Source organism: Maylandia zebra, linkage group LG6, assembly GCF_041146795.1.
Source record: "Maylandia zebra isolate NMK-2024a linkage group LG6, Mzebra_GT3a, whole genome shotgun sequence".
NCBI classification, from domain to species: Eukaryota; Metazoa; Chordata; class Actinopteri; order Cichliformes; family Cichlidae; genus Maylandia; species Maylandia zebra.
In genome coordinates this window covers 34,187,640-34,214,306 of record NC_135172.1, presented here as the reverse complement: position 1 = coordinate 34,214,306, position 26,667 = coordinate 34,187,640, and the positions used below count along the sequence as shown (strand labels likewise).

Genomic DNA, 26,667 nt, shown 5'->3' with positions numbered 1-26,667 from the left:
ATCCAGCACGACTGAATACAATCCACTGCAGTAGTAGCTAGAGAATAAAAGCTTGCAAACAGCTAAGCTCATTACTAATTCATTAGTATTAGCTCATTATTACTCATCACATAACTGAAGGGCAGGAAAACAGGAAATGTCTTGCCCGTAAAACACAGGGGACATGAGTGACCAGTCTTCTGCATGAGTCATTCTTACACCCATCCTCTGGTGCCAAAACAAATCAGAATATATCATTACAGCTAACATTAGCAAAAAGCTACCCTATTTATCACTATTTATGATTCCATGTAACTTATCAATTTGTTTGGGATTATGTGGAACCTTTCAGTTGCATTATTCAAAAAACAATAAAAAGGAAACAAATTGCTCCAGTGAAGTGTGCTATTGTTAGCAATCCCTATTTTCCTGAAATTCCATTATGCAAATGATAAGATTTAAAATGCAATTTAAAAATGAACCATGTGAGTTGCTTGTACATTGGCATTTTCCCAGGTGAATGAAAGAATTGTGTCAGGAATTAGGTCCTGACTGTCATTTGTGGCCAGCTGTTCCCAGCTTTTTGTAGTCATTGGGAGGAGTGCTGAAGACTGATCCAACCTCTGCTCAGGGATGTTAATGCCCACATGGTCAACAACCATGGGAGGGTTGGGTATGCCACCCTTTTCCAGCTGAGAAGCATGGCCTCACCCCCAAAAGGACCTGGTTGCAACAGATGGTTGCCACTTCCAGGTCCTGTTTCTGCCAGAGGTTTCTCCATGTTAGAAAAGTTGTTTTTTTTTTCTTTTTCTTTTTTTCTTTTCCAGCATCCCCCAGTGCTTTCTCATAAAGGATAATCTGATTTGTTGAGCTTTTCTTTACCTTTCTTTGTCTTACAGTATAAACCACCTAGAAAAAATTGTTTAACTGAATATAGGTAAAACCCATAGGAAGGAAGATTTAAAAAACAAAAACAAAAAAATGACATGACAACATTTATCATGTAGACAGCATTTTATGTTGTTTTAATACAGAAATTTGATGATGCATTATATAGACTATAGAAATATATCGCTTCATTTACAATCATCCAGGTAAGAAAAGCCCAGAAAGTTGATTCTGTTCATCTGGACGTAGCCATTCACTAACTCAAGACTTGGGGAATGTCTAGGTCCAGAACAGAATCAACTTTCTGCAGGTACCCCACATTTAATTACTCTGCAAGTAAATGTAAGGTACTTTATTTGGAAATTATGGATATCTTACAGGAAAGGAGATACAGATTATACTTTAAGTACTACATAAGTAATTTTAAGTACACCTGTTAGAAGATTATTCTCACACACACACACAAGTAATCTAATTTCAAGTAACCTCTGGGCCAAGTGTCAATCTTAAAGTGTTATTCCAGTTACACATTATCTCATTTGATTTTATTTCCATTGCTGAGAAAGATTTTGCATTTTAATTTTACCTTTCTTAGTTTAACATGAACAAATGATACTTGCTGTTGCAATAGAATCATATCTTTTATATGAATGATGCTGCATTAGATATTACTTTTTAAAAAAATACTGTTCACCAATTTCTGGAGATACAGCAGCTTATCAAACAGTGTTAGCTTTGGAAAAAAAGATGGTGGTTGCTGTTTAAGTCTGATAGTGTGTGTCCTGATTTTTTAAAATCAAACCATAGAGAACTCTGCTCTAGTATGCAAATGTGCATACTTTTAACATTTTCAATGATTTTTTACCTGATCTAGTAGATTAATTGGGCAAAACTGCACTGGGTCAAAGTCAAAGTGCAGAAGGAGGGCATTACGTGGATAAAAATGCTCCAGAGTTGTATGGTAAGGGCAGATATGAGATCAGGCAAGGGGACATACAGGACTTGGCTTTGGCTATTAGCCTCACTGGCCTTTTTGTCCTTAATTTTTCTGACTGATGGATCACCCATGTAAGTAGAGCTCAAGATCCAAACTCTAAGTTTACAAGAGTTTGTGATTTGAAAATGTTTGTCTGTAAAATAACAGCATGAATTTATTGTTTTTTTTATATTACTGGTGCTATTAAATATTTTCTGTAATGTTTATATGTACAACACAATATCAAATGTAGGCTCTGCACCCCTCAGACATGTCAGAGTGTTATATCATACACTAAATCTTTGATGAGAAAATTAAATTTAAATTTGGTAGTGATGAAATAATGTATTATTTAATTCATTTTAATATGCTGCTTCAGTTCCAGTCTATTTTTAAAGCTCAAATAAAAGCTGTCTTTGTCTGGGAACTCTGTCCCTACTCTTACTGATTTACTGGTTTTCCAATTGAACCTATACGAGTAAAGATTTTCAATAATTGCATTTCATCTGTTACTTCCATAATGATTAGTCTTTTAGCAGTTTCTGTTGTATAAATTAACATTCTGTTGCAAGTAACTAGACTTTTTTATTACTTTTTAGATGTTTTTTATTTTTCCCGTCCCAACCATAATAAACAATAACAACAGTGATGAAATATTATATTGACTTAGTACTTAGTACCTTGGTCAAGATAATCAATGGATCACTTATTATGTGTAAAGTCCAGTTCGAAGCAGAAGAGAGTCAAACATATTGTTTAAACCAGAACTTCCCGTCAGCTTTTGGGAAAAAACAAATAAAAGTAAATCTTTGTATTTGTCAGTGGTAAACAAAAGTGTGTTTGCCTGTTCTTAGAAGCAATGTTTAATTTTTTTCCTCTCTGTCTCACCACTGCTCCATAGGAAGGTGATGTCTGCCCCCAACTTGTTGGGGGTAGGAACAGCACAAAACATCTTTGTGGAGTGTCAAGACTGCACTGATGAAAGCGATTTAATGGTTGAAATTAGTGTAATGAGCTATCCGACCAAATCCAAAACGCTGATATCAACATCTGTGAACCTCAACAGTGCAAATAAATTTCAGGCCTTTGGACAAATTAAGGTAATGCAGAAATATGGAAATCTATGTTACTGTTAACTGGTTTCGTTGGTAGGTAAGTCTTGTTTGGATTTGTCAGCCCTCAGTTTTTGCATAATAATAAGCAAAGTGATACAGAACAAGAGTTTAAGTTAAAGGTTAGCATATGTACACCATTAAGTTAGACACCTTATGTTTTTTAAATGTTTCTTGTGTTATAAGATTTGTTCTAAATTTGTTTTGAATTAATCAAACTGACTTTTTCATATTAGTCTACATTCAATAATCATTGATAAAACAAAAAAATTTGTTTTTAGAAATGTTAAAAATTGTATTAAAAAAACAAAGCCAGTGGTGAAGAAAAGATTAAAGCAAGTTTATATAACCATTAGCAAATCTTCCATTGTCCAGGAGCAGTTGGCTCTATAATTGAAAGTAACATGTATAAAACTACACATACTTTTTATAGTGTTTTAGCCAGACAGATTAGAAAGGAAAGTTGGTCAGGGAGGTAAACATGGACCCAGTGATCACACAAAGAGGTTTAGAAATTCCTCTGCAAAAATGGGAGAATGTGCCCAATGGAAAACCCTTTCAGTTTTCAGGAAGCAACTTTTAGAGAAGAAAATCCAAGTTTTCCAGATACATTTTCAGGTCACAGCACACACGAACAAAGATGTAATGACTCAAAAACAGAACTATTTGAGCAAAACATCAAGAGCTATGATCCATTTACACCAGGCAATGATTATCATGTGGCCAATACAGTCCAGACAGTGAAGCATGATGGTATTTGCAATTTGTTTTGGTGGAGATCTGAAATAGTAAGGGAAGGATAAACACTGCCAAATGCAGATACTTGAAGAAAACCTTATTAAAAGTACATGCCAACTGAAATTGGTCTGATGATAACCATACAGCCAAAAAAAATACTGACTGTTAATGAGTGGTCCAGCTAAAGCCTCCATTTAAAGCACATACAATCTGTGAAGGAGCCTGAAGACAGCACTTTACAGACAAATCTTCTTATCCAGGCTTCAAAAGACTTAAAGACTTAAGAGCCTGAATACTTTTAAAAATGACATATCAGATTGTTACAAATTAGGAAAGAGAATAAATAGAAAAACACTTTTTAATATTTTTGTAATTTTTAATATTTTTGTAAATGTAATTTTTCATTGAAAAATTACATTTGCAAAACTGTAAAGTGTGCAAAAAGTAGAAGTGTCCGAATAGTTTCTGAAGTGGCACTGCACTACCACCTTAACTTAATTATCTCATGTACCCTGCATTGTACTGTTTCTTCACACTGGTCCAAGATCCCCAATCAAGGCTTCAGTAGGGATCCACAAAGGAAGCAGTATGTTTACCTGCAAGCTCAGTTCCCTGATGTGAAACTGGAGAAAATTGTCCTAGTGTCCTTCCACTCTGGATACATCTTCATCCAGACGGACAAGACTCTCTACACACCCAACAGCAAAGGTAAGTTCAATACACAATGATAAAATGCTTCTGTATTTTTAGACATTCTGAATTTTTAAGAGGAATTTCATTATAGAAAGAAAGTTGTTTAGTCTTAGCTCTTTATGTTGGATTGTCTTGTTATTGTTTTGTTCAAACAGTAATTTATGATAAAAGAAAGAGGTCATTGTTCAGCTTCTCCTTTATACCTTAAAAAAGGAAAATCTTAAATCCTGCTCTGCATGCTTGTATCCTGGATACAGAAACAAGAAAAGTGTATAAAGAGGTCTAAGTAGAGCTCAATAGATAAATGAAGGTCTGTTGAAAATAGCGGAAGTCTACAGATACCGATGGTTTTAATGTAACTGTGCTGAAAAACACTGTGGCATGTTGGGAAATGTGGCATATTACAATGCTACATAACATGGCCCAACATGCACTGACACATATGAGGCACACAACACCACAAATCTCTATCCTAATGAGGACATAAACAAAGTCTTTCTTTCATTCTTAAGTATTAACACAAAACCTACAGCAAAGTTTAAAATCAGACCAAGGAGCATCATACAATCATTCTAGTGTAGGAAAAAAACCTCATATCATGTCTCTGAAGCTTTGTGTTTCATTTTGAGTTTAAGGAAATTGTGTTTTAAAATATATGTATATGTTATGTTGATATAGCTGTTGTTCCTGCCAATGCTGCGCTGTTGCTTTGACTTATAGTTCTAGTGGTGAAAAAAAGATGTTCCGCTGGAAGTGAAGTTAAATGCAGGGTTACTGATACCCTTGGAAGCACAGCATTACTCTGTTTAAATGCGGAATGAAAGAGCTCACCTTTATGTTTTACTTAGAGTTACAACTAAACCTGAAAATCTGGCGCCTCCCTTTGGCTCCCACAGCAAACTACAATGTGTACAATCAACCCCCTTTGTAGTGTTGGGGATTTCTAAAAGCATTTTTTTTACTTTATTGCAATATCAAATTACTTGCTCTACTTGTTACTAGTGCTGTGTAATACTGCAGAGTCTGATAAAATAAATACAGGGCCTGTATTGCCAATACTGATAACCAATACTTTTAATATAAAGGCAATTTATGTAGGGAAGGGCAGTGTGTCATTTTGCATGAGATGAATCATTGTCAGTTTACAAATTCTTAACACACACACACACACACACACACACACACACACACACACACACACACACACACACTTCAACTTGTCATGTTTTTTTGGAGACCTCTATTGTAACTGCGCTTGTCTCTAAAGGACTTTTTAGGTCAACTTCAGGTGCTGAAATGTTCTATAGGCTATAAATAAAAGACATTGAAGAGTCAGAACACACATATTTGAGGCATATTTTTTCATTTTCAAAAAATATTTAATCTAACAAGATTCAGTGAGCTACATATAGAACTTAGAAGATAGAAACAAAGTGTTGATCCTATCATGCTAGTATCAATCCAATGCCAATACCAGTGATATTCAATTGATATTTAAAATGATTTGCCCACCTTTAATTTTTACTTCACTTTACAATACTACATAACATGGTTATAGATGCATTGTCACATAGGCACACACTGACACAAAGCTCTATCCTGATCAGGACGTAAACATACAATTCTTTGTTACTTTGTAACACGTTACATACACTACTGTTACAAGCAGCTGAAAAAGCCAAACAGTCACAGAGCTAAATGTAGAATAACATGAATAACCTTTCTCTCAGTTCATTACAGGTTATTTGCACTGACCCCTAACATGGAACCAGTGGAGCGGGACAATTCCACCATAAGTGATACCTCTGTTGCCATTCAGTTTGTGGTATTGCTTTTGTTTTATTCTTTTATTTCATAATGAATGTGATATTGTAGAACTTTATTTTTAGATGAAGGCAAGTTGTCATTGTTTTATAGAGGATAAACCACTACCATCAGTCTGCACCAAGCAATAAACTAACTAGCAGACAGACTAGAATTTGACTGAATGGATTAATTTGGGATGGGTATTAAAATGTGTTATTTAATTGAATTTTGAGGTCATTTGGTTGAAGAATTCATTGTCATATTACATGTTCTGTTGCTTTTCATATCTAGGTAGTATGAAGGCAGTATGACTGAGATTGATAAAGGCTTGAGCTTATGGAGTCTTAATAGACTCTTAATAATATAACTTAATATGCCATGAAAACATTAAGTGTATAGAATAAATAATACAACAACAGTATGACAGAAGAGATGAAGGAGCTAGATTTTTTTTTTGTAAATCAAACTATAAAACTTTTTTTTTTTTTTTGGTTTTTATTTTGTTTTCTTTTTTAGAACCCTGAAGGCATCATTTTCCCACTCGATACAGTTTCTGTGAAATCAGGAATCCACTCTGGACATTTTCAACTTAATGAAATTGTCAGGTATATATTTTTTAATTCCATGCTTTGTTGTTTTGTTTTTGTTTTTTTGGAGGGGTGGGGGGGGGGGGTGGGGGGGGGGGGTTGGGTTTCTTGTATGTTACTTTTACATATATGGAATAACTGAGACACAGTGATAAGTAGAGTTTTAACATGCTTATATTTAGTACTTATTAGAATGCTAATATTTGCAAGTTGCACATGTTAAGCACCTGTACCATCGTCTCTGTGTTTATTACAACGGAATTTATTATTGAGAACGTGCGCGGTTTTGCAGGCAGGTGATCCATTTACATTTCCTAGATACTTGATGTGAGAAAGGGGTATTCTGCATCAAAGAAGTGGACAGAGCAGTTAGAAAGTAGTTTCACATTATATGTGAATGATTTTATAAAGAATTAACTAAACATCACAGGGTAATTTTATTGGCAGTATGCCATGCATTTAATGCCCCTTAAAACATTTTTGTCTTGCGTTTTCATCACAAAAAGGTGTTCGTGTCTGGCAGTAAGATGTTCCCTATTTTGCTGAAAAGGGTGTGCATAGGATTTTATCCAAGCTTGTTGTGATGTCACTAAAGCAGACATTAAAGTAGACATTAAAAGATAAACAAAGGAAACTTTCAGCAAATACAGTAAAAGTGGATTCTGCTTAACACACAAAACCTGGCAAACACACTTACAATTATTCATAAACATCAGCATTTCAACATATGCATGTTAGCATTTATGTTACTCATCTAAAAGCATCACCATGTCTCAGTTAAAAACAAAAATATGCCAAACTACACACACATCATTCTGGATATTTAAGCACTATGAGTGTATTAAATTGGGGATTCAGCTCTGCACATTTAAATTGGATGAGTCTTTAGGGAATTGAGAAAACCAAAACAGCAACAGAATTAGCCACTGAAACATGCCATCGTCCTGGAAGACATCCTTCACATGTCAGTCTGACTCTATGTACATGTGTTTGTCTTTTGAAAGCACTGGACTGTGGAAAGTGATGGCGAGTTTCCAGAGTAAACCACAGTTGAGCTATTCTGCAGAATTTGAGGTCAAGGATTATGGTGAGCTATCTCATGGGCATTTTCATCATAGACTGCATTTAAAAGATGGATGTAGGTATCATGCCACCGCCTTGTGAAGCTCTGTTTCTGAAGTCTCTAAGCATTTTTGGCTGTCACCATATTAGTAGCACAATCTTGCTTATTCACTAATATGGAGCATCATTTGCAATGTAAAGATCACGTTGTCATGAAATAGCTGTGTGCCAAGCAGGATTTGGGACCCAAGAAGGTAGGAATCAAATTCAAAATTACCTTTAATGCTTTACTTTAAACGGAATGCAAAAGTCCAACACAGTAGCAGTAGTGGGAGCAAAGAAAGTAAAAATGTGGAAACAGAGCTGGAAGACATGAGGAAGGACACAACAAAGGACAATGGGAGAGGAAACCAGTGGGAACACAAGTGAGGTTAACTAAAATTAGAGAACATCAACTTGACACAACTAAACAGTGGAACAAAAAATACAGAAATACAGAGACTAGGCTGAAGGACCAAAACACATAAATGAAACTAGGACAGAATGGATCAGAAAAGGGAATTAACTCACCTAACAAACAAAAAAAATTAGAAGCACAAGAAAATAATACCATACCCACCGAAACATAAACAAACAAAACAGATTTTTTTTTCTTACTTGCTACAAAGAATGCAGGTTTAAGGCTTCTCCCCATTTTCTGGACTCACTTTTCAGGCCCAGGGGTTAAATCCACTTTAGATATAACCTGTACAACAATACTTTTACCCTCTTTACTTTATCTTCACCATACAGTAAAATGTCATTTCAGTGCTGCCCAATTTCGAGGTCAAGCTGACGCGTGAAAATCCTTTCTTCTATGTGGACAGTGATGAGCTCACCATCAACATCAAAGCTACGTATGTAAAATGTTTTTTAGATTTTAGATTGTTTTTTTTTTATGTTTTTTTGATGCTTTTATTTTAATCATACCCATTTGTTGGCCTCGTGAGCTTATTAATTACTTTCTTGTGGCTTTAGCTATCTGTTTGGTGAAGAGGTGGATGGGTCAGCTTTTGGGGTATTTGGAGTTTCGCATCAGGACCAAAAGACAAATTTTCAGGCCTCGCTTCAGAAAGTGTCGGTACATACTCACACATTTGTTCATCACTGTTGTGTGCCATCACTTCATCTTTATTATTGTGTCTTTCTGTCGCACACATTTTTCTTTTACGCACATGTATTAAAACACATGCAAAGAATGGAACAAATGTTTTCTGTTTGGGTCTAAGCTGCAACATTTGCATCCAGATGAAATAAAGCACTAATATTATGTGTGTTATGTGTTGTAGATTGAGAATGGTGTAGGAACAGTCACGCTGAAGAAAGAGCACATCAAACAGACCTTTGAAAACATCTCCAGCCTGGTGGGGAGCTCCATATTTGCAGCTGTCAATGTGCTGACAGACAGCGGTAAGAAATGGTAAAAGAGAGCATGTGAGTGTAATTAAAAATATCAAAGGTGAATGTTAATTATAGTAGTACACCTATAGCTAACACAAGCATTAATGGGTGTGTAAATGGCTGTGTTACTGAAATACTCTCAATAAGATGAAATACACCCACCAGCCACCTTGTTGGGTACAACTGTTGGACTGCTTGTTAATGTCAATCCCCAATCAGCCAACAACATGCCAGTTACTCAATATTGGTCTGTAGACATGATCAAGATGACCTTCTGAAATTCAAACCAAGCATCAGAATGAGAGAGATGGATGTTTTGATTGACAAACTGGTCTGAGGATTGCATAAACTGCTGATATTTTCACACATAACCAAAAAATAGGAAATATCCCGTGAGCAGTCATTCTCTGTGCAAAAAGCTACACAGTAAACTATATAACTATGTAACTGTGTTTGGAGTTCTGGTGTTCTCTGGCAATTATCTCAGAATAATGTATGTGAGCCATCTCAAGGTCTTTTTGAAGGGCTCTGGCAGTGTTTCTCTCTGCACAGAGGAGCAGATATCAGCCCGGCTGTTCAGTTAATGCCCTTCCTAGTCCTGTCCAGCTCTCGTTGTCTTCTTTTCCACCTCATTTCTTGATATATCCTCTGTAATATTAAGACTATGTTGGGAGACACAGCAAACCTTACCTAACTTCCTGTGCAAGCTGAATACATTTCAGTAACAGTCTAATGCTATCACTAATGACAAGCACACTAGCAAAAAGCAACCGTCTGTGTCTATATGTCTATAGTCCGATATTGTCTTTTGGGCAGTGTCTTCTTGTTGCCTTTTCAGTGTTCCTGTTGTTGCTTTCATTTGGATCAAAAAAGATATGATTCATATACAATGATTTATGCTTCCTAACTTGATAGACTTATATGCCTGAAGTTTAACTGGCTTTGTCTTATGTTCCCTTAACATTTTTGATCTGTGTATCGTAAAACAAATCCTACATGTAAATTTTAAAAAGTTACTAATTATTAATTATATTAATTAATTACATTGTTAGATTATTAAAGTCCCCTGTTCAGCCAAATTAACTCTTGATATTATTATCTTTATAAATTTAAACACGGTTTTGGTAAATATTTAATAATGCCTGTACAATCAGTTCTCAGTTCTCCACTCTCTCTCTCTCTCTCTCTCTCTCACACACACACACACACACACACACACACACACACACACACACACACACACACACACATAGAAAAACACAGAACAGGGAGAGAGACAACCATGTGGAAAACACAACAGAGGACAGACGGAGACTTGTCCTGTGTGTGAAATTTCGCTTCCATTTTATTGGGATTAATTGGGATCATAGCATTCATGGCGCAATATTAAATGTAGTCCTTATATTGTATTTATGTTGTGCTATTAATATACTGAGAGCCAACAACTTAAAATGCATCTAAGTTGCTTTTGAAATACTGCACCAAAAATAATGTACATTTAACTTTCTATATTACCGTTGCCCTGAAATCTTTGCTTGTCTGTTTTTATTGTGTTTTAAAGTGCTAATAATCATTTTTAATTCATATATTTAATGGAATTGTTTGTACAGGAAGTGAAATGGCAGAGGCAGAGCTGACAGGTATTCAGATTGTTACATCACCTTACACCATCCACTTCAAGAAAACGTCCAGATATTTCAAACCAGGAATGTCCTTCGATGTTGCGGTAATGTGAATTACCTTTATTTGCATGTTTGTAAAAATAAAACTATGGTTAGATGATCTGAGATACATAAATGGTCACTTTAGAAATGACCACTGGATGGCATTGTCACAGTCTGGCAGAGGCAGACGGTATGGATTGACGAAAAGGACCCATAACGCAGACTCCAAGGAACAGGGAACAAAACTTAAATATTAACAAAAAGCGAGCCGTTTAATGGGGCAGGTAAAAAAAGGTACAAACAAAGCAAAACTAACATTAACCTAAACTGGGTGACCTATAAACAAACATGAAAAAACCCTCAACATGAAACGTGGCCTGGATGGAACAATACATGGAAACATGACATGAACAATAGACAACCTGACAAAGAATGAGCAGAAACACACAGACTAAATACACACAAGGGTGATTAGGGGAAGTGGAAACACATGGGGAAACAGCTGACACTTATGAAACAAAGGAAGCAAAGCTGACTACACTGACGTAGGACATGGACCTTCAAAATAAAAGAGGAAACATGAGACGCAGACATGACAATACAAACTTGAAAACATAAGACATGCAGCATGAAACACATAAAGGGCAAAGGGAGACTAAAACACAGGGGTAGAAGACACAAGGGGAATCTAATAAACAAATGAACTTAGATAACCTAATGAACTTAAACATAAACCATAAACATAAAAAATAAACTAAAACTCAAAACGCTAGGTCAAAAGACCCAGGATCATGACAGAGGCCCCCCCCTCCCCCCCCCCCCCCCCCCCCCCCCCCCCCCGCTTATCCCCATGAAAAGAGAAAGAACAAGAAAATAAACATGAAAGAAAATCGTAAAATCGCCACTACCAGGATTGTGACAGGCATTGTGAAAAATGTGAATATTTGCTTTGACAGCGTTGACGGAGAAGTATAAAGATGGTCAAAAAGAGTAGATAAAATGATAAAAATGATAAAAATCGTTGTTGTTTTGCTTTGTTTTGCAGATTGAGGTTTTGAATCCTGATGGCTCTCCTGCACAAGGTGTTGCAGTGATGATTGACCCAGGTGATGTCCAAGGCTTTACCGCAGCTAATGGCATGGCGAGGCTTACTATCAATACAGTCAATAATCCTCAACCAATGAAAATCATAGTAAGTCATAAAACCTAATAGTTGTCAGTTGTTAGATAAGCTTATCTGATATGCAAGAATCTTCAAATCCCCAGTGGGAGAAATTTTTAAAGATACTGTTAGGTTAATTGTCTCATAATTATTATTCTGTATATATTTAGTTGTTACTGAATACTGGCTTTGATATAATTAAATTCAACTTTGCACATAAAGCAATGTTGTACTGTACATGGGTCACCTCTATATGCAGGCTGAATGAAAGTGAGAGCGAAGTCAATTACTTTATTAGCTTACGTGTGCTTTATTGTAGGCAAAGACCAACGATGTTAAAATTTCACCTGAAAGGCAAGCGTCAGCCACCATGACTGCTCTCCCATATGCCTCTCAGAGCAACTGTTACATTCACATAGGTATGTACTGAAATAACATTAGAGAGGTAGTGACATCCAAAAAATAATCATTCTTAAGTCAAATTTTTTTAATGTTTTTAAAGGGGTGGATACAGCTGAAGTAAAAAACAGGCAAAACATGAAGATCAACATTCACCTCAGTGGGCAGCAAAATGTTCAAAATGACATAACGTACTTGGTGAGATACATATTTACTTACACAACAAACGTACATAGTAGACTGTACATACATACGAGATAAGTGTTGATGTTCAGTTCCTTTTCTCTAGATACTTAGCAGAGGTCAGCTCGTGAAATATGGCCGTTACAGAACAAGTGGTCAAATAATGATATCCTTAATCATCACTGTTACCAAAGACTTGCTGCCATCTTTCCGCATCATCGCCTATTATCATCCAAATGATAACGAAGTTGTGTCAGACTCTGTCTGGGTGGATGTAGAAGACTCCTGCATGGGTTCGGTGAGACGCATAATAATGATGTAGCAATTTAAGTGGGAAAATTACACACCTGCGCACCACAGTTAAAGTTAGTATATTTCCCATTTACAGTCTGGTTGCTTTAACGAATACAAATCTACTTTTCCTTCCTTCTCCAGCTGCAGCTTCAATCAGAACCTGCACCTCATGGTTCTAAATTCTATGAACCTCGCAAAATATTTAGCCTGAAAATCACAGGTGATCCAGAAGCCACAGTTGGACTGGTCGCAGTTGACAAAGGTGTATACGTCCTAAACAGTAAGCACCGTCTAACCCAAAAAAAGGTAATTTATTTTTCATTTATTCCCCTTCAAAATGACTTTAAGGAGTTTAAGGCTCACACTTTAACGGCAGTGGACTAAAGATACAAGTTGTTGCATTTTTTGCTCAAGAACATTTTAATATGTAAAGGTATGGAGGAAGACTAAACCAAAAACTATAGAAATAACTGCCAGCACACTCATAGCTGAACCCCAAACTTAAACTATCTGCTTCTCTGTGTGTATAACGTCCATACTGTAGATTTGGGACACTGTGGAGAACTATGACACAGGGTGCACACCAGGTGGAGGGAAGGATAGCATGAGTGTATTTTATGATGCTGGGCTGCTGTTTGAGTCAAATACAGCTTCTGGAACTCCTTACAGACAAGGTAACCTCTTTTTTACTCTCACACTTGTATTACTTCTTTCTTCTAAAACCAAAATAGTAAAGTCTAGTCTGTGTTTATTTCCAGAGCTGAAATGTCTGAACCCCAACAGAAGAAAAAGGGCCGTTGATATGATGAATGTCACAACTACCTTATGTAAGATCAACAAACACTTACATGATCTTCTGTCATACACTTCAGGCTTTACAAACAACTCCTTTTGTTGCTAACATTTCTAAAGCTTAACTTTTCCATGCTATATGATTGTACAAGAAAAAATAAGTAAAATGTCTTTTTTTTCCTACAATACTACAAGATTTATTTATTATGTACAATAGTTCAGTCTGTCTCATCTACAGCTACAACAATTTTTATACTCCAATTCATTTTCCACATTCTGCGTTTGTGTTTTCTTATTCAAATTATAGTTTAATTATATGGAGAACATTTATAGGTTGTTTTGATTTAAAGTACTAGTTTTATCACTATTTGAGACTTTCCACTTTGCTCTGTTGTTGTACCAAAGTAAACATTTTTAAGTTTTTTTTTTCTATTTTGAGCTAAAGTAACATAAATGACCAGTAAAAAAAATGTGACAATGATTGTCAAATTCAATTAGATTTAGAAACTTTTTTTTATTTCTAATAAATAAACTAATTATTAGTCTTTTATACCTCTGTGTAAAAAAAAAAAAAAAAGGGTCAGAAGGAGTCTCACCTTTTGTCTTTCTGTTAAATGCTATTTTCTCTACAGTGAGTCAATATAAAGACAAACTGGAACGTGACTGTTGCTTAGATGGAATCCGGGAAACCCCAACTTCATCTAACTGTGAGAAGCGCAGTGAGTTTATCGCTGATACAGCCTGTTTTGAGGCTTTCCTGCACTGCTGCAAGGAAATAGAAAAAAAGAGAGCTGAGAGGAAGGAGGATGGCCTCAAACTGGCTCGCAGTAAGAATCACGAACAATGGATGGAAGGTGGTTATAAATGGTCCTACTGGTCACTATAAAGGAATAAAAATGTGAACGTTTTAAAACTTCAGGTGAGGATGATGACAGCAGTTTCATGGACAGCAATGAAATTGTTTCCCGCACCAATTTCCCTGAAAGTTGGCTGTGGTCTGATATCAAATTGCCTGCTTGCCCTGCGAACAGAGCTAAATGGTTAGTGAGCTGAGCTGAAATATAGAATTGAAATATCTTAGTACCTTCACTTCTCAAAGTGTTAATATTTCGTTTTTCAGTGAAACAACATCAGTTTTGAAAAATGTTCCTTTGCAAGACTCAATTACAACCTGGCAGCTCACTGGTATTAGTCTATCAAAAACTCACGGTGAGGATGAACTGATATAATTTGTCTCTAGATCAAGGAGCCAACCTATAGCTCATCAACTGGTCTTTCTTTTGCTGTGTTTGTGTCTTTGTCCGTTTTTCTTTTTTTCTCTTTTTTGAAGGTATCTGTGTGGGTGATCCATTAGAGATAGTTGTCCGTAAAGATTTCTTTGTTGATCTGAAGCTACCGGACACTGCTGTTCGTGGGGAGCAGCTAGAAATTAAGGCAGTCATCCACAACTATGGTCCCAATCTTTACACAGTAAGCCTGGTTCACCCAAGCACGTCAACACCACCATAATGTTCCATTCAATGACATTTTATCATCATCATTAATATTATTATTATTCAGTTAACTGTTCTTCAGTGGAACTTGATCAGAGACTGTAGCGATTTTTTATATTCTGTAGATTATCACAAAAAGTGTTTGAAATCCTTGAATGAATTTATTTTCAAGGTGCGCATTGATCTGACTGAGGCGGAACATGTGTGCAGTGCAGCATCTAAACGTGGGCAATTTCGTCAGGAGATTAAAGTCGGGGCCAAAAGTATACGATCTGTACCATTCACCATCATTCCTACAAAAGAGGGACAGCACCGCATTGAGATCAAAGCAGCTGTCAAAGACTCAGAATTGGGTATCAGTGATGGAATTGTGAAAATGCTACAAGTAGTGGTAAGAAAGAAAGACATATTCTACCAACTCACATAGCTCCCTACCTTTAAGAAACACATGAAGTCATTGAATGCAGCCAGATATGCAGGGTACAATTAAATACATTTAGAAATCAAGCATAGCATTGGTACAGGCAGGCACCAAAGTCAAGCTCAGCACACATTCCAGTTGAGCTATCACCTATGATCATTCTAAGGGTCACATATAGAGTGCCCCTTTTAGTCCCTGAAGCCTGCCAAACCTTCGGTTAATCTAAAAAATGCTTTGGAACCTACCTCCATCCTCCTTTTTATCCTGTGTCTTTTTTTTTTTTTTGTGTCCCGTTTGGATCTTTAGCCATCAGAATTGTTGTCTTAAGGCCAAGAAAGATGCCAAGCGGATTTATTTTACCAAGTGGATCATCATGGCCTTGCCATATTGGTCCATTTGATTGACCTTTATTATAATTATGAATTTATTTTATTTTCAGTTGCTACAAACGGGACAGACATGACTGGGAGATAGGACAGGGAGAAAGAATGAAAGAAAGAGAGGGAGAGAAAGAAAACCAAAGGGGAGAAGAGACGGTGAGAAGGGGGGGAAGAAAGAAAAAAAAACACCTGGGTCATCTGTATGGAGAAAAAAAACAGAAGAGAAAGCAAACAACAAAGAGCAACATAATAAAAAAAACGGCACCATCACAATAAACTAGCTAGCAGTAGATATCAGTAGATACTAAATAATAAACGATATTGTGCAGCACGCAAGATAGACAGCGCACAATGTGCTTTGAGGCAGCAGCCAAGAAAGCTGTAGTCCGCGTCTGTGAATACCCGTGTGTACACCTGTGTGCATACCTGTGCGGATCAGCATGCTTGCATTCCAAAGGTTTCTCCATGTAACGATCTGCTAGGGAGTGTGGGGGGGCCACAGCCCCGTCCTCCAGGGTATGAAGCAGATATGGAGGAGATCAAAACTCCAGACATCCAGAGGCCCCCAGAACACAAGAGACCAAGCAAGTGTCCTGTGTCTGATGCGACAATCCACACGTTTTACACTCAACTCTCCCTCAGCATATAGTAGTTTTCTGGGGAGGTTTAAGATTTCATTTTTTGTTTGCTTGTTTGAGTTTATATTACTTTGTTAGACTGCCAAAACACAGTATCCATCCTTTTTGCCATGGCTTTTCGAGCCAGGTTGGCACACTCGCTGCTCTTCCCATACCATCCTTCCTCGATGTGTGCTTGTAAGTGTAGGAAATATAAATTACTGCTGACTTAAAGTTGTTCTTTTTATTAGTGGATCTGGCTGAACTAAACTGAGATACTTCTTATAATCAAATCCACCTAGGACAAACAATTCTCATCTAAATTTGTTGTACAGCAAGTTAAAAAGTTGCTTGTTTTTTCAGCCTGAAGGCATATTGATCAAATCTACTCATACTCTAACTTTGGACCCTAAACAAAGAGGTACAGGTGAGTATCAATGTTAAGTAGCTCGAGTTAAAGAAAAGATAGTAACTTATTCATTTGCTTATAGCCTGATAATGAACAGCTATCATCTCTGGTTATTTTTTGTAAGTATTAATGAAACTTTTTCAACTTTATAGATGGCAGACAAGTGGAAATCCTCAATAGCAAGATTCCTGTGATAGATTTTGTTCCCAACTCACCTACCAGCACACAAATCTCACTAACAGGTAAGATATACACATCAGAGTGCCTGCAGTGTCACCTCGGTATTACTGGAGAGATAAGAGGCAGTGGTGCCAACAGGACTAAATTTCATTCACATGGCAGTTCCAGTGTCATGTCAGATTACTCACAGTAATAGTTTCTGCAGATTTTCAGCACAGTCTTGTCTGCTTGGGAAAAGCATTAGCAATATTCAACATGCAGTGACATATCGTCAGTGATGATCACACTAATGATCAGCCTTTAAATGCTTACATCATATCTGCCAAAAAAAACCCAAACATTTCAAGCATATTAATTAATTAAAATCATTCATATTATTAAAATTATATGTAAAATGCATATGGGATTACTGTATTTATTTGGTAAGAGCTACGTGTTCCACCATCGGTGTAACTTTGTGCTGAACATTGGGGGGGTCAAGATCTCTGTCTAAATAAATAAATAAATCTGGGTAAATTCCCAGATGATTAAATGTACAACTATTTTGCTGGTATTAACTGAAATGAGTAAATAAAATCAACAGCCTATTTATGCAGAACTGCTCCCAAGAAACACAGATGTTTACATCAGTGCTGTAACAACTTGTACTGTTATAACTGCACATTACTTTTCTCAGCTTATATATACACGAACTTATTGGAAGTTACATGTCTACTTTTTAATGCACAGGTACAATACACAATCTGCACTTTTCTAATTATTCTAAATATTCTTAACTATTTAAACATCTTTCAGTATCCTGCTCTGTTTGCACACTATCTGTACGCTAATTTCAACAGCTGTACTGTACTCTGCTCTGGTAACTATTGTCTTTGATGTAAATATGTAAAAAAAATAATAATAATTTTGTTTTCTGTTCTGTGTCCTGTTCTTTTTGTATATGTGCTTTTCTTTGCTGCTGATACAACCAAATTTCCCCTTGTGGGACAATTAAAGGATTATTCTATTCTAATTCATAATTTTATTGTAGGGGTTATATTGGTTGGGTCTGATTATTGGAGGGGTCATAACCCCCCTTACCCCCCTGGAAATTACGCCCCTGTGTTCCACCTTTTTCTCAGTAGCAAATGATGAGACTGGTTGTGTATTAATTTCAGGGAAACAACAGAGAAACGTGCTCAAGAACACAATTAGTGGGGAGTCAATGGGTGGTCTGATCTATCAGCCTTCAGGATGTGGAGAGGAGAACATGATTCACATGACCCTACCAGTTATCGCAATCACATATTTAGACAGAGCCGATCTCTGGGAGATTGCGAACATTGACCAGCGTCATCAGGCCCTCCAGCACATCACAACTGGTAAGTTAACACAAACTGTTAGCACAGGTATGAGAGATTTCTTTTTTAAAGCCCTGTGTGTAAAAACCAAAGGTCACACTTGGCAGTAACCAGCAATACAAAACCACCTAATTTAAAAATACTATTCAAATAGGTTTTCAGTAACTTTTAGTACAGAGTTTGAACAATAGTGAATAACTTGAGTTTACTTTCTTTGGTTTGTTTAGGATACCACAACCAACTTGAATACAGTAAAAAAGATGGATCTTTTGCTAGGACTCAGGATGAACCCAGCAGCACCTGGTGAGGCCTACAGTTGTTGGTTTTTAATATGTAAATGTTTGCATATTTTCTCACTCGGATTATGACTATTTGTTGATTTTACATATACACCTTCTTTCTTCTACTAGGTTGACAGCATATGTTGTCAAGGTGTTCGCCCTGGCCAACAATCTGATAGCAGTGCAAAGTGAAGTGATCTGTAACGCTGTCAGGTTTCTGATCGTGAACACACAGCAACGTAACGGCATGTTTATGGAAGTTGGAAGTGTGTCCCTCAAAGAGATTCTTGTGCGTGCACTGATTTCATTAACATTAACTCTTCATTTTAACAAAAGCCTGCATAAAATACAAACCTGCAGAATAGTATACCAGATGTCATTTTGGATGAATCAGCAAACTTTTATTATTAAATATATTAAGAAGTAGTATATATATCAGTAGTTTTGACATGCTTGTGTGTATTTGCGTGTACAGGGTGATGTGCTTGACACAGACTCAGATGCCTCCTTTACAGCTTTCTGCGTCATTTCTATGCAAGAGTCACACACAATATGTGCTCCAACTGTTCATGTGAGTGCCTTTTTGTTCGTTATCTCTCTTTTTTTAAAACTTTTACGCACAGAATGTGAAACCCAGTAGTCAAATATAAAAAATGAAGGATAGTGTGTTTACTGATCTATCGAAAGACTGGCAGTCTGTACATTTTGTTCCCATATTGCAGATCTTTAAACATCTGTGCAGCTGCAACTTAAATCTTACCCGTCGACGTGATCTTACATTTCTTCTACTTTTCTTTCCTTCATTGTTTCTTTCTATCCAGAATCTGCAAGCAAGCATAGACAAAGCAGTGGGCTACCTGGAGAGGCGTCTGCCAAGCTTAGTCAACCCTTATGCTGTTGCCATAACATCATACGCCATGGCCAATGAAAACAAACTAAACCGAGAGATCTTCTTTAAGTTTTCTTCCCCAGGTGCTGTAACACAACAATCCAAAATATAAAGATAGTAGTACTAAAGTGGAATAATAAATAGCTTGTGCAAAACTACATCAACAACCGCATCACAAAAACTTGGGTCAAACGGATTGACTCTCATGTCTAACATTCACGTACATGTTAGCTTATTAGAGATTCATGTAAAGCATCAGTGTGGTTGTGTAGTTACCTGCAAGAAAGAAAAGCTCAAAAATGCTATAAATATATGCGTGCTATTTAGCATTCCAGGAATTGTTCTGTAGTTCAGTGCATATCCTAGCTTTCTATAAACGCAAGATAAAGTGGCCTAAAAATGTATTTTGACATTATGGCTACGTTCACACTGCAGGTCTTAATGCTCAATTCCGATTTTTTGATCAAATCCGATTTTTTTGTCTGCTTGTTCACACTACAACTAAAATGCGACAGCAAACGTGCTCTAGTGTGAACGCTCAAAGCGGCCCGCATGCGCAAAAGAAGACGTCACACACAACGCGCTCTGTTTAGACCCAGAGCAAACAGTATTGTTTGACTGATGGCCCTTAATGTAAAGACTTCGGACTTTATGTTTCCCAATTTTTGCTTTAAGTTATTTTGTTATTTACATAATAATGTAGATAACCTAATAATTATCCTTATTGCTGTTTTAGAGGAGCGGTGCTTCAAAGGATAGTTGCAGATTTCTGTCAGAATCTGCAGATTATACAGTACAAATAAAATGTTCACGTTGTCTTCCCAAGAGTTTCGCTGGATGGCCAGGAAGCGTTCACGATGGCTGTGTCCCAATTCAGGGTCTGCACGCTTGAAGTACGCGCACTGTGCGTACTATAAGTACGAGAAGTGCGGAAGTGAGAGGCTTGTGAAATGGGACGGTCTAGCCTTCGTCGCGCTGTTCAGGTTGCCTAGCAACCATGATACTAACCGCGAGAAACGTTACATACAGCTTTGTTTGACATAAATGAAGGAGAAAAAATGTGAAAGAAAATGATTTTTTTTTAATACACATCTGTCAACTGGAAAGCACAATTGTTAGTATTTTAAGTATTCTATCTATTTTATTTATTGAATTTTATTGTTTTATTTATATTTTGATATTGCTAGGGATGATGCAATGATCGGGGACCATTCTTAATTTCGTTGTTCTCATGACAATGACAATAAAGTTTCTGATTCTGATTCTGACAAGCAGAAAGTTCCACACAAATGAGTTTGTTAGTTTTGAAGTTATATACAACTCAAAATCAGTACAAATAGATGCGTATTCTGACACCCAATAATGACTTTACTAAAGATCAGAGATTGGTTTTATTGCTTTCTGTCGGTTAGCTTGTAGAGCAGCTTGACAACATTTGAGTGTGGACCCAACCAGTCTCTGTGACAGTTTTGGCGACAGCTATTAACAGATTTTTGTTCTCCATGACATTTTTTTAATCTATTTTTTAGCAGCCACGGTAAGTGGAGAAGTTTAGTTTGGATCATTTATGTAGTGTAGGAGGTTTTACTAAATGAGTGACTCGAACATTTTGGATCAACATCCTGCTGGATGAATGTGTAACCTTTTTTGGGGGGTATATTTCTTTAAGCGTGATTCTAAAATATATGACATGAGTGTTTGTGATTCCATCTTTATATGCACGTTCACCTGCCACATCATAAGAAAAAGAAAGTAAGACACTGATGTTTGCGCCTCTGTGTTTTTCCCTCCATCCATCCATCCATCCATCTTCTTCTGCTTATCCAGTGTGCATTTATTCCTAGCAATCTTCTTTGGGTTCCTTCTCTTTCCATAGGACCAACAATTATCTACTGAGTTGTATCTGGTAACTATTACTGAAGTAACAACAAGCATTGCATTTCTGCATTTCACTCCTCCTTTTTTCTTCAATCCTCCACCCAGCCAGCACCTATCAAATAGCAGCTTTCTTTTTGAAAAAATGGAATGCATTTTTCTTGTGTATGAACTTGTGTATATATTTATATAACCTTACCCACCTATTATCAAGTTTATTATAAAAATTATTTAAATTAAAGATTAGACAGAGCACCACATTACTTGATGCAAAACTGTCTCTGTGTTTTGCTTAGATTCGTCCTATTGGCCTTCACCTGCAGGACGAGTTTTCACAGTGGAGGCCACGGCTTACGCTCTATTGGCTCTTGTTAGGGCCAAGGTAAGTATCTGTGTCACAGAGCAGTACATGTAGCTAAAGTGTACATGTAATAGAAGATTGAGCTGCCAGGCAGGAGGCAATGAGGAAGACCACAGAGAAGATAATAGATGTAGTGTAGGAGGATATGCAGAGGTCTGTGGAAATCGTGCTTATTATATAACAGCTTTGATAAGATTTTCTATATTTAACTAAAATAAGACAAATACACTGTATTTCAACCCTTTTCTTCCATTAAAGGCCTTTGATGAAGCAAGACCAATTGTCCGATGGTTCAACAAACAGATCAGAGAGAATGGAGGCTATGGGTCAGCTCAGGTAAAGAAGACATCTTAATATCCTCATGTACTGATCCACTGATGAAGTTAATCTTGCTCTGGCCACAAATTATTGATCACTGATCATTTTTCTCCCCAGGCCACAATGACAGTGTACCAGGCAATAGCAGAGTACTGGACCAGTGAAAAAGAGCCAGATTACGATCTGAATGTGGACATCTTGTTGCCGGGGAGGTCAAAGCCTGATAAATACAACTTTAACTGGGAAAACCACTTTGCTACAAGAACATCTAAAGTGAGAAAGTGTTCTTTTTCACATAAGTAAATACACAGAATCTCTGTTCCTTCTGCTTGCTATGTGTTGATTTCTGCATCCTTAACAGATCAACGTCATAAACCAAGACGTGAAAGTGTCAGCCACAGGACCAGGAGAAGCAACACTGACGGTAAGTAAAATGCAATGTTTTGGTTGTTTATTTGTTGTTTATTTGTTTCCTTGTGTTTGAATTTGCTGTAAGCTCCTGTTGTCTGTATCACAGATAACGTCGCTGTATTATGAACTGCCGAAAGAAAAAGAAGACAACTGTCAGAAATTTAACCTGTCAGTGCAGCTCCTTCCAGGTAATTTGCTGCCCTCTGTCGGTTTATCCATCTTAAGATAACTGTACACATTTTTTGACTGTCTATGTGAGGTAATTTTCTTATTTTAATTTGATTTTTTCCGAGCTTTTTAAAAATAAATACTGTAAATCAGATTTAAAGTCTTCCATTGCTTTGCCTCTGCAGAGTCGCTGGGTGATGATGAAAACATCTACAACCTAAAAATTAAGGTTTTGTAAGTAGACAAAAAATAAATATATGTATATTTCATTGAACTTTTCAAATGATTTGATTTCCGTTAAAGGTTTTAACAATATTATATATTATTCCCACCAACAAATGAACAACCTTGAGCTCACACTTGGAAAATTTGTGAAATTAAGTCACCAGGCAGAAAAACACCTGTTGCGACCGCGCACGGGGCGATCTGCACTAACCCGCTAATGGAGATTTGCCCTGTTGATGCGGTTATGCCGTTAATGTCATTTTAACAAGATTAGCGCTGACAGCACTAACAATTTTATTTAAAACATTTCTCTCACAGCTCTTGTTTAGAGCTATACAGATTTGTAACTTTTGTGTCTTTTACTGCTGATAAAGAAATTGTTCTTGCCTTTTCATTCTTTGATTACTTATTCTCCCTGTTCTGTTTACAGCTATAAGAACAAGGAGCGTAATGCAACCACACCAGTCTTGGATATAGGCTTGCTAACTGGCTTCACTGTTAGCACAAAAGATCTGGATTTAGTAAGAAAAATAAACACAAATGGGCTCAAATTGTTCAGAATTCAGTATTTCTAATTAAGGAGGCATCTTTAAATTTTGAACCGTGGATGTGTGTGTTTCATTGTAGCAAGCCAAAGGGCATGCCCGCACTATTTCAAAATACAGGCTGAGCACTGAGTCAGAGAGAAGATTGCTCACCATTTACCTGAACAAAGTAAGCGATCAGTGTTCCCCCTCTCTCTACTTTTTCTCTTTTGACCTGTGCTCACATCATTTTTTAATTCCTTTTCATAACTTCTCTCCTCTAGGTTCCTTACACGGAGCTGGAGATTGCCTTTAGGGTCCATCAGAAACTGAGAGTGGGCATCTTACAACCAGCTTCTGTATATGTCTACGAATTCAGCGACCAGCTACAAAGTGATCGTGAGTTTGGCATCTTTGAATCGTTTTTTGAGCGTAAAGGATTCATCTTTGCTTCCAGTAGATTTCACTTCATGTGGTTGGGTGCAATATTACATTTTTAAATGTACTACAATGGTGCAAAAACATCTTTATTTGTCAATGCAGACACAAAATGTGTGAGATTCTATCATCCAGAAAGGAAAACTGGAGAGCTGCTGCGCCTCTGTAGAAATGATGAATGCATATGTGCTGAAGGTAAGCAGGAGATGACGCTACATACATTTTTTTTAACCTCTGAAATTCTTTATTAAACATTTTTGGTATACAAAGGTTAGAACAGGTAGATTGTACACAATACTTGGAAGTTTTTTTTTCTTTTTTTTTACTATAAAAGTACTTTAGACACTCCGTGACAAATACACCCGTGTGATTCAATTGCATCAATGTGGCCAAAATCTTTGAGGAATGTTTCCAGCAACTCTTTGAATATGTTTTGTGACGAGTTGCGGAGGCAACCTGATACTACCAAGATGTAATGACTCGGCTGCTGGGTGTATATTGCAGTTGCTAGTTAGTTTTTGGTAATGTATTTGACCCATGAGATGTATGATTCTATTGTTTAATAGGAGCTCATCTGTCAGTCAAATGCAGATAACACAAACACAGCTCTAACATATTTAAAATGTGGCTTAGATCCATGCAGCCATCACCAGTCCACAAAATTCCACATAATCTCATTTAGTTCCTTTATCCCTTTGTGCCTGTTGTATATTTCCAGAGAATTGTAGTATGCAGAAGAAGGGAAAAATCAACAATGATGAACGCAAAGATAAGATTTGTGAGACTACAGTGAGGAGCAAAATAGATTTTGGTAAGTTTGTTTTTAATAAATATGGAATAAATACTCTAAGGAACAGAGCAGGTGAGCTAACAGTCTACAAACTGTCTGTCCTCAGCATACAAAGTGAGCGTGGAACAGTTTAAAGATGGTTTGTCCACAGACATTTACACAGTGCAGGTGCTGGAAGTCATCAAAGAAGGTAGGTTGATTTTATTTAAACCTGTGACAGAACCAAAAGTGTTTGCGATTTGTATTGTTTCCCTATCTGATCCCCTATGGTGATACCAGATATCTTCTTTGTCTGAATTTAAGACATTTTCAGCCATCATTATTTTCAAATATTTGGCTGAGAATTTCTCAGAATTAAAATGCCACCTAATTTTTCATAGCTGAGCTTCTTCTTAATATGTGAATTTTAAAGGAATCACAATTAAGTATGATTTAGATTCATTTTCTGGGCTCTGACCAATAATTCTTCCCAAACTGCCTACTTATGTGTTTGTTTGTTTTCAGGTAGTTTGCAATCTTTCAGAAGTGATGATTAGAGCTACAAATAATACAAAGAAAATGTAAAAAATTCCTTTATGTGTTATTTGCATTTGTTCTTCTATGTATTGATTACAGGAAGTTATGATGTGGGTGCTCAGGGTAGACAGCGCACGTTCCTAGGTTATCCACACTGCAGAATGGCTTTAGATCTGGGAGTGGGCAAAACCTTCCTTATGATGGGAACATCTGGAGATATTTTCAAAGATGAAAAGAGTCAATCGTAAGTTGTTGTTTTTTTCTTCTTGTGATATTGGGAGTATTCATAGATTTGTAAGATTTTTTTCTGTTTTTCACTTTCAAATTAGGTATCAGTATGTCCTTGGTGAGAGAACCTGGATTGAGTACTGGCCTACAGTAACAGAATGTACAACTGAGGAACATAATTCTACCTGTTTAGCCATTAACGAGATGGTCAATGAATACATGATCCGAGGATGTCGAAATTAGTGAAACTGAAGAGAATAAAAAATAATAATCTATAAATATTTTTTAAAGGTTGAGTAAGACACTTCTTAAAAAAAGGCAAACAAAAACCTGCCTTAGCAACACAGAGAATTAGACTAGCTTTCCGAAGGAGAAAATAAAGAAAAAAATCATAAACTGTATATTAAAGACAGACTTCCAGGTCTGTAGTGAGGCCAGTGAGGAAGTGTCTTAAACGTGCATTCTTCCACCACATCCCAAATGTCCCCTGATGGACTGAGACAGAGACAGGAAGAGGAAGACAGGCAAGAATAGAACTGGTCGACTGCAAGGAGATAATAGGTGAATTTTTCAAGTAGTATACAGAAAAATAATCAGTTACTCCACATTTACATTACATTTTGAAAAAATACAGTGTAAATGGTACCTATATTTGGACAAACATGTAAGAATCGTTTGTAAAACATCATGTAACATCATGTGTATGAAGGTGGTTAATAGATAGTTAATAATAACAAAAATAAAATGTCAGCATGTTTACCCATGTAACAACAAATAAAATTATATAACCTGAGTTATATCTGCACTACTTGTCCTTTTAAAAAAAAATTATTTTATATCGAGCTTTTTTTCCTTCCTCAAAACTTAGGTTACAATGGCAATGTATGCACTGTGAACTGTGCGAGAACAGATTGCCGTCATATTTGATCTTAGTGGCTGCAATTGTGTTTGATAAGCTAACATAGTCACAGTGGAAAATGTTGAGAATCACGCTGTAACGCACTGGTTTTCAGCACTGATTAATGCTC

The 26,667-nt window shown here is 36.7% G+C and overlaps 1 protein-coding gene across 1 annotated transcript; it reads left to right on the top strand.

Moving 5' to 3' along the window:
* The first annotated feature begins 1,636 nt into the window (after positions 1-1,636).
* Positions 1,637-26,432, top strand: LOC101481188 (complement C3). Its single transcript, XM_014410458.3, has 43 exons — positions 1,637-1,935; positions 2,745-2,943; positions 4,239-4,401; positions 6,117-6,211; positions 6,709-6,797; positions 7,784-7,866; positions 8,650-8,737; positions 8,859-8,961; positions 9,170-9,290; positions 10,892-11,007; positions 11,991-12,137; positions 12,427-12,526; positions 12,610-12,704; positions 12,796-12,987; positions 13,125-13,289; positions 13,528-13,657; positions 13,742-13,810; positions 14,408-14,602; positions 14,695-14,815; positions 14,896-14,984; positions 15,106-15,245; positions 15,441-15,659; positions 17,050-17,113; positions 17,248-17,337; positions 18,433-18,636; positions 18,843-18,918; positions 19,026-19,185; positions 19,372-19,467; positions 19,718-19,868; positions 21,957-22,042; positions 22,280-22,357; positions 22,457-22,612; positions 22,701-22,763; positions 22,857-22,938; positions 23,104-23,152; positions 23,574-23,664; positions 23,771-23,857; positions 23,952-24,066; positions 24,211-24,300; positions 24,824-24,916; positions 25,002-25,085; positions 25,511-25,655; positions 25,741-26,432. Exons 1-43 carry the CDS (start codon positions 1,811-1,813, stop codon positions 25,880-25,882), a joined length of 5,046 nt encoding a protein of 1,681 aa, XP_014265944.2. The 5' UTR covers positions 1,637-1,810; the 3' UTR covers positions 25,883-26,432.
* Positions 26,433-26,667: the final 235 nt, after the last annotated feature.

What these genes read in the sequence shown, in the direction of transcription:
- LOC101481188 (XM_014410458.3), top strand. Translation starts at nt 1,811, where the DNA reads ATGCTCCAGAGTTGTATGGTAAGGGCAGATATGAGATCAGGCAAGGGG. An exon ending in TGGCCTCAAACTGGCTCGCA is followed by an intron (nt 14,603 to 14,694) that starts GTAAGAATCACG and finishes TTAAAACTTCAG; the next exon opens with GTGAGGATGATGACAGCAGT. An exon ending in GCACAAAAGATCTGGATTTA is followed by an intron (nt 23,665 to 23,770) that starts GTAAGAAAAATA and finishes GTTTCATTGTAG; the next exon opens with CAAGCCAAAGGGCATGCCCG.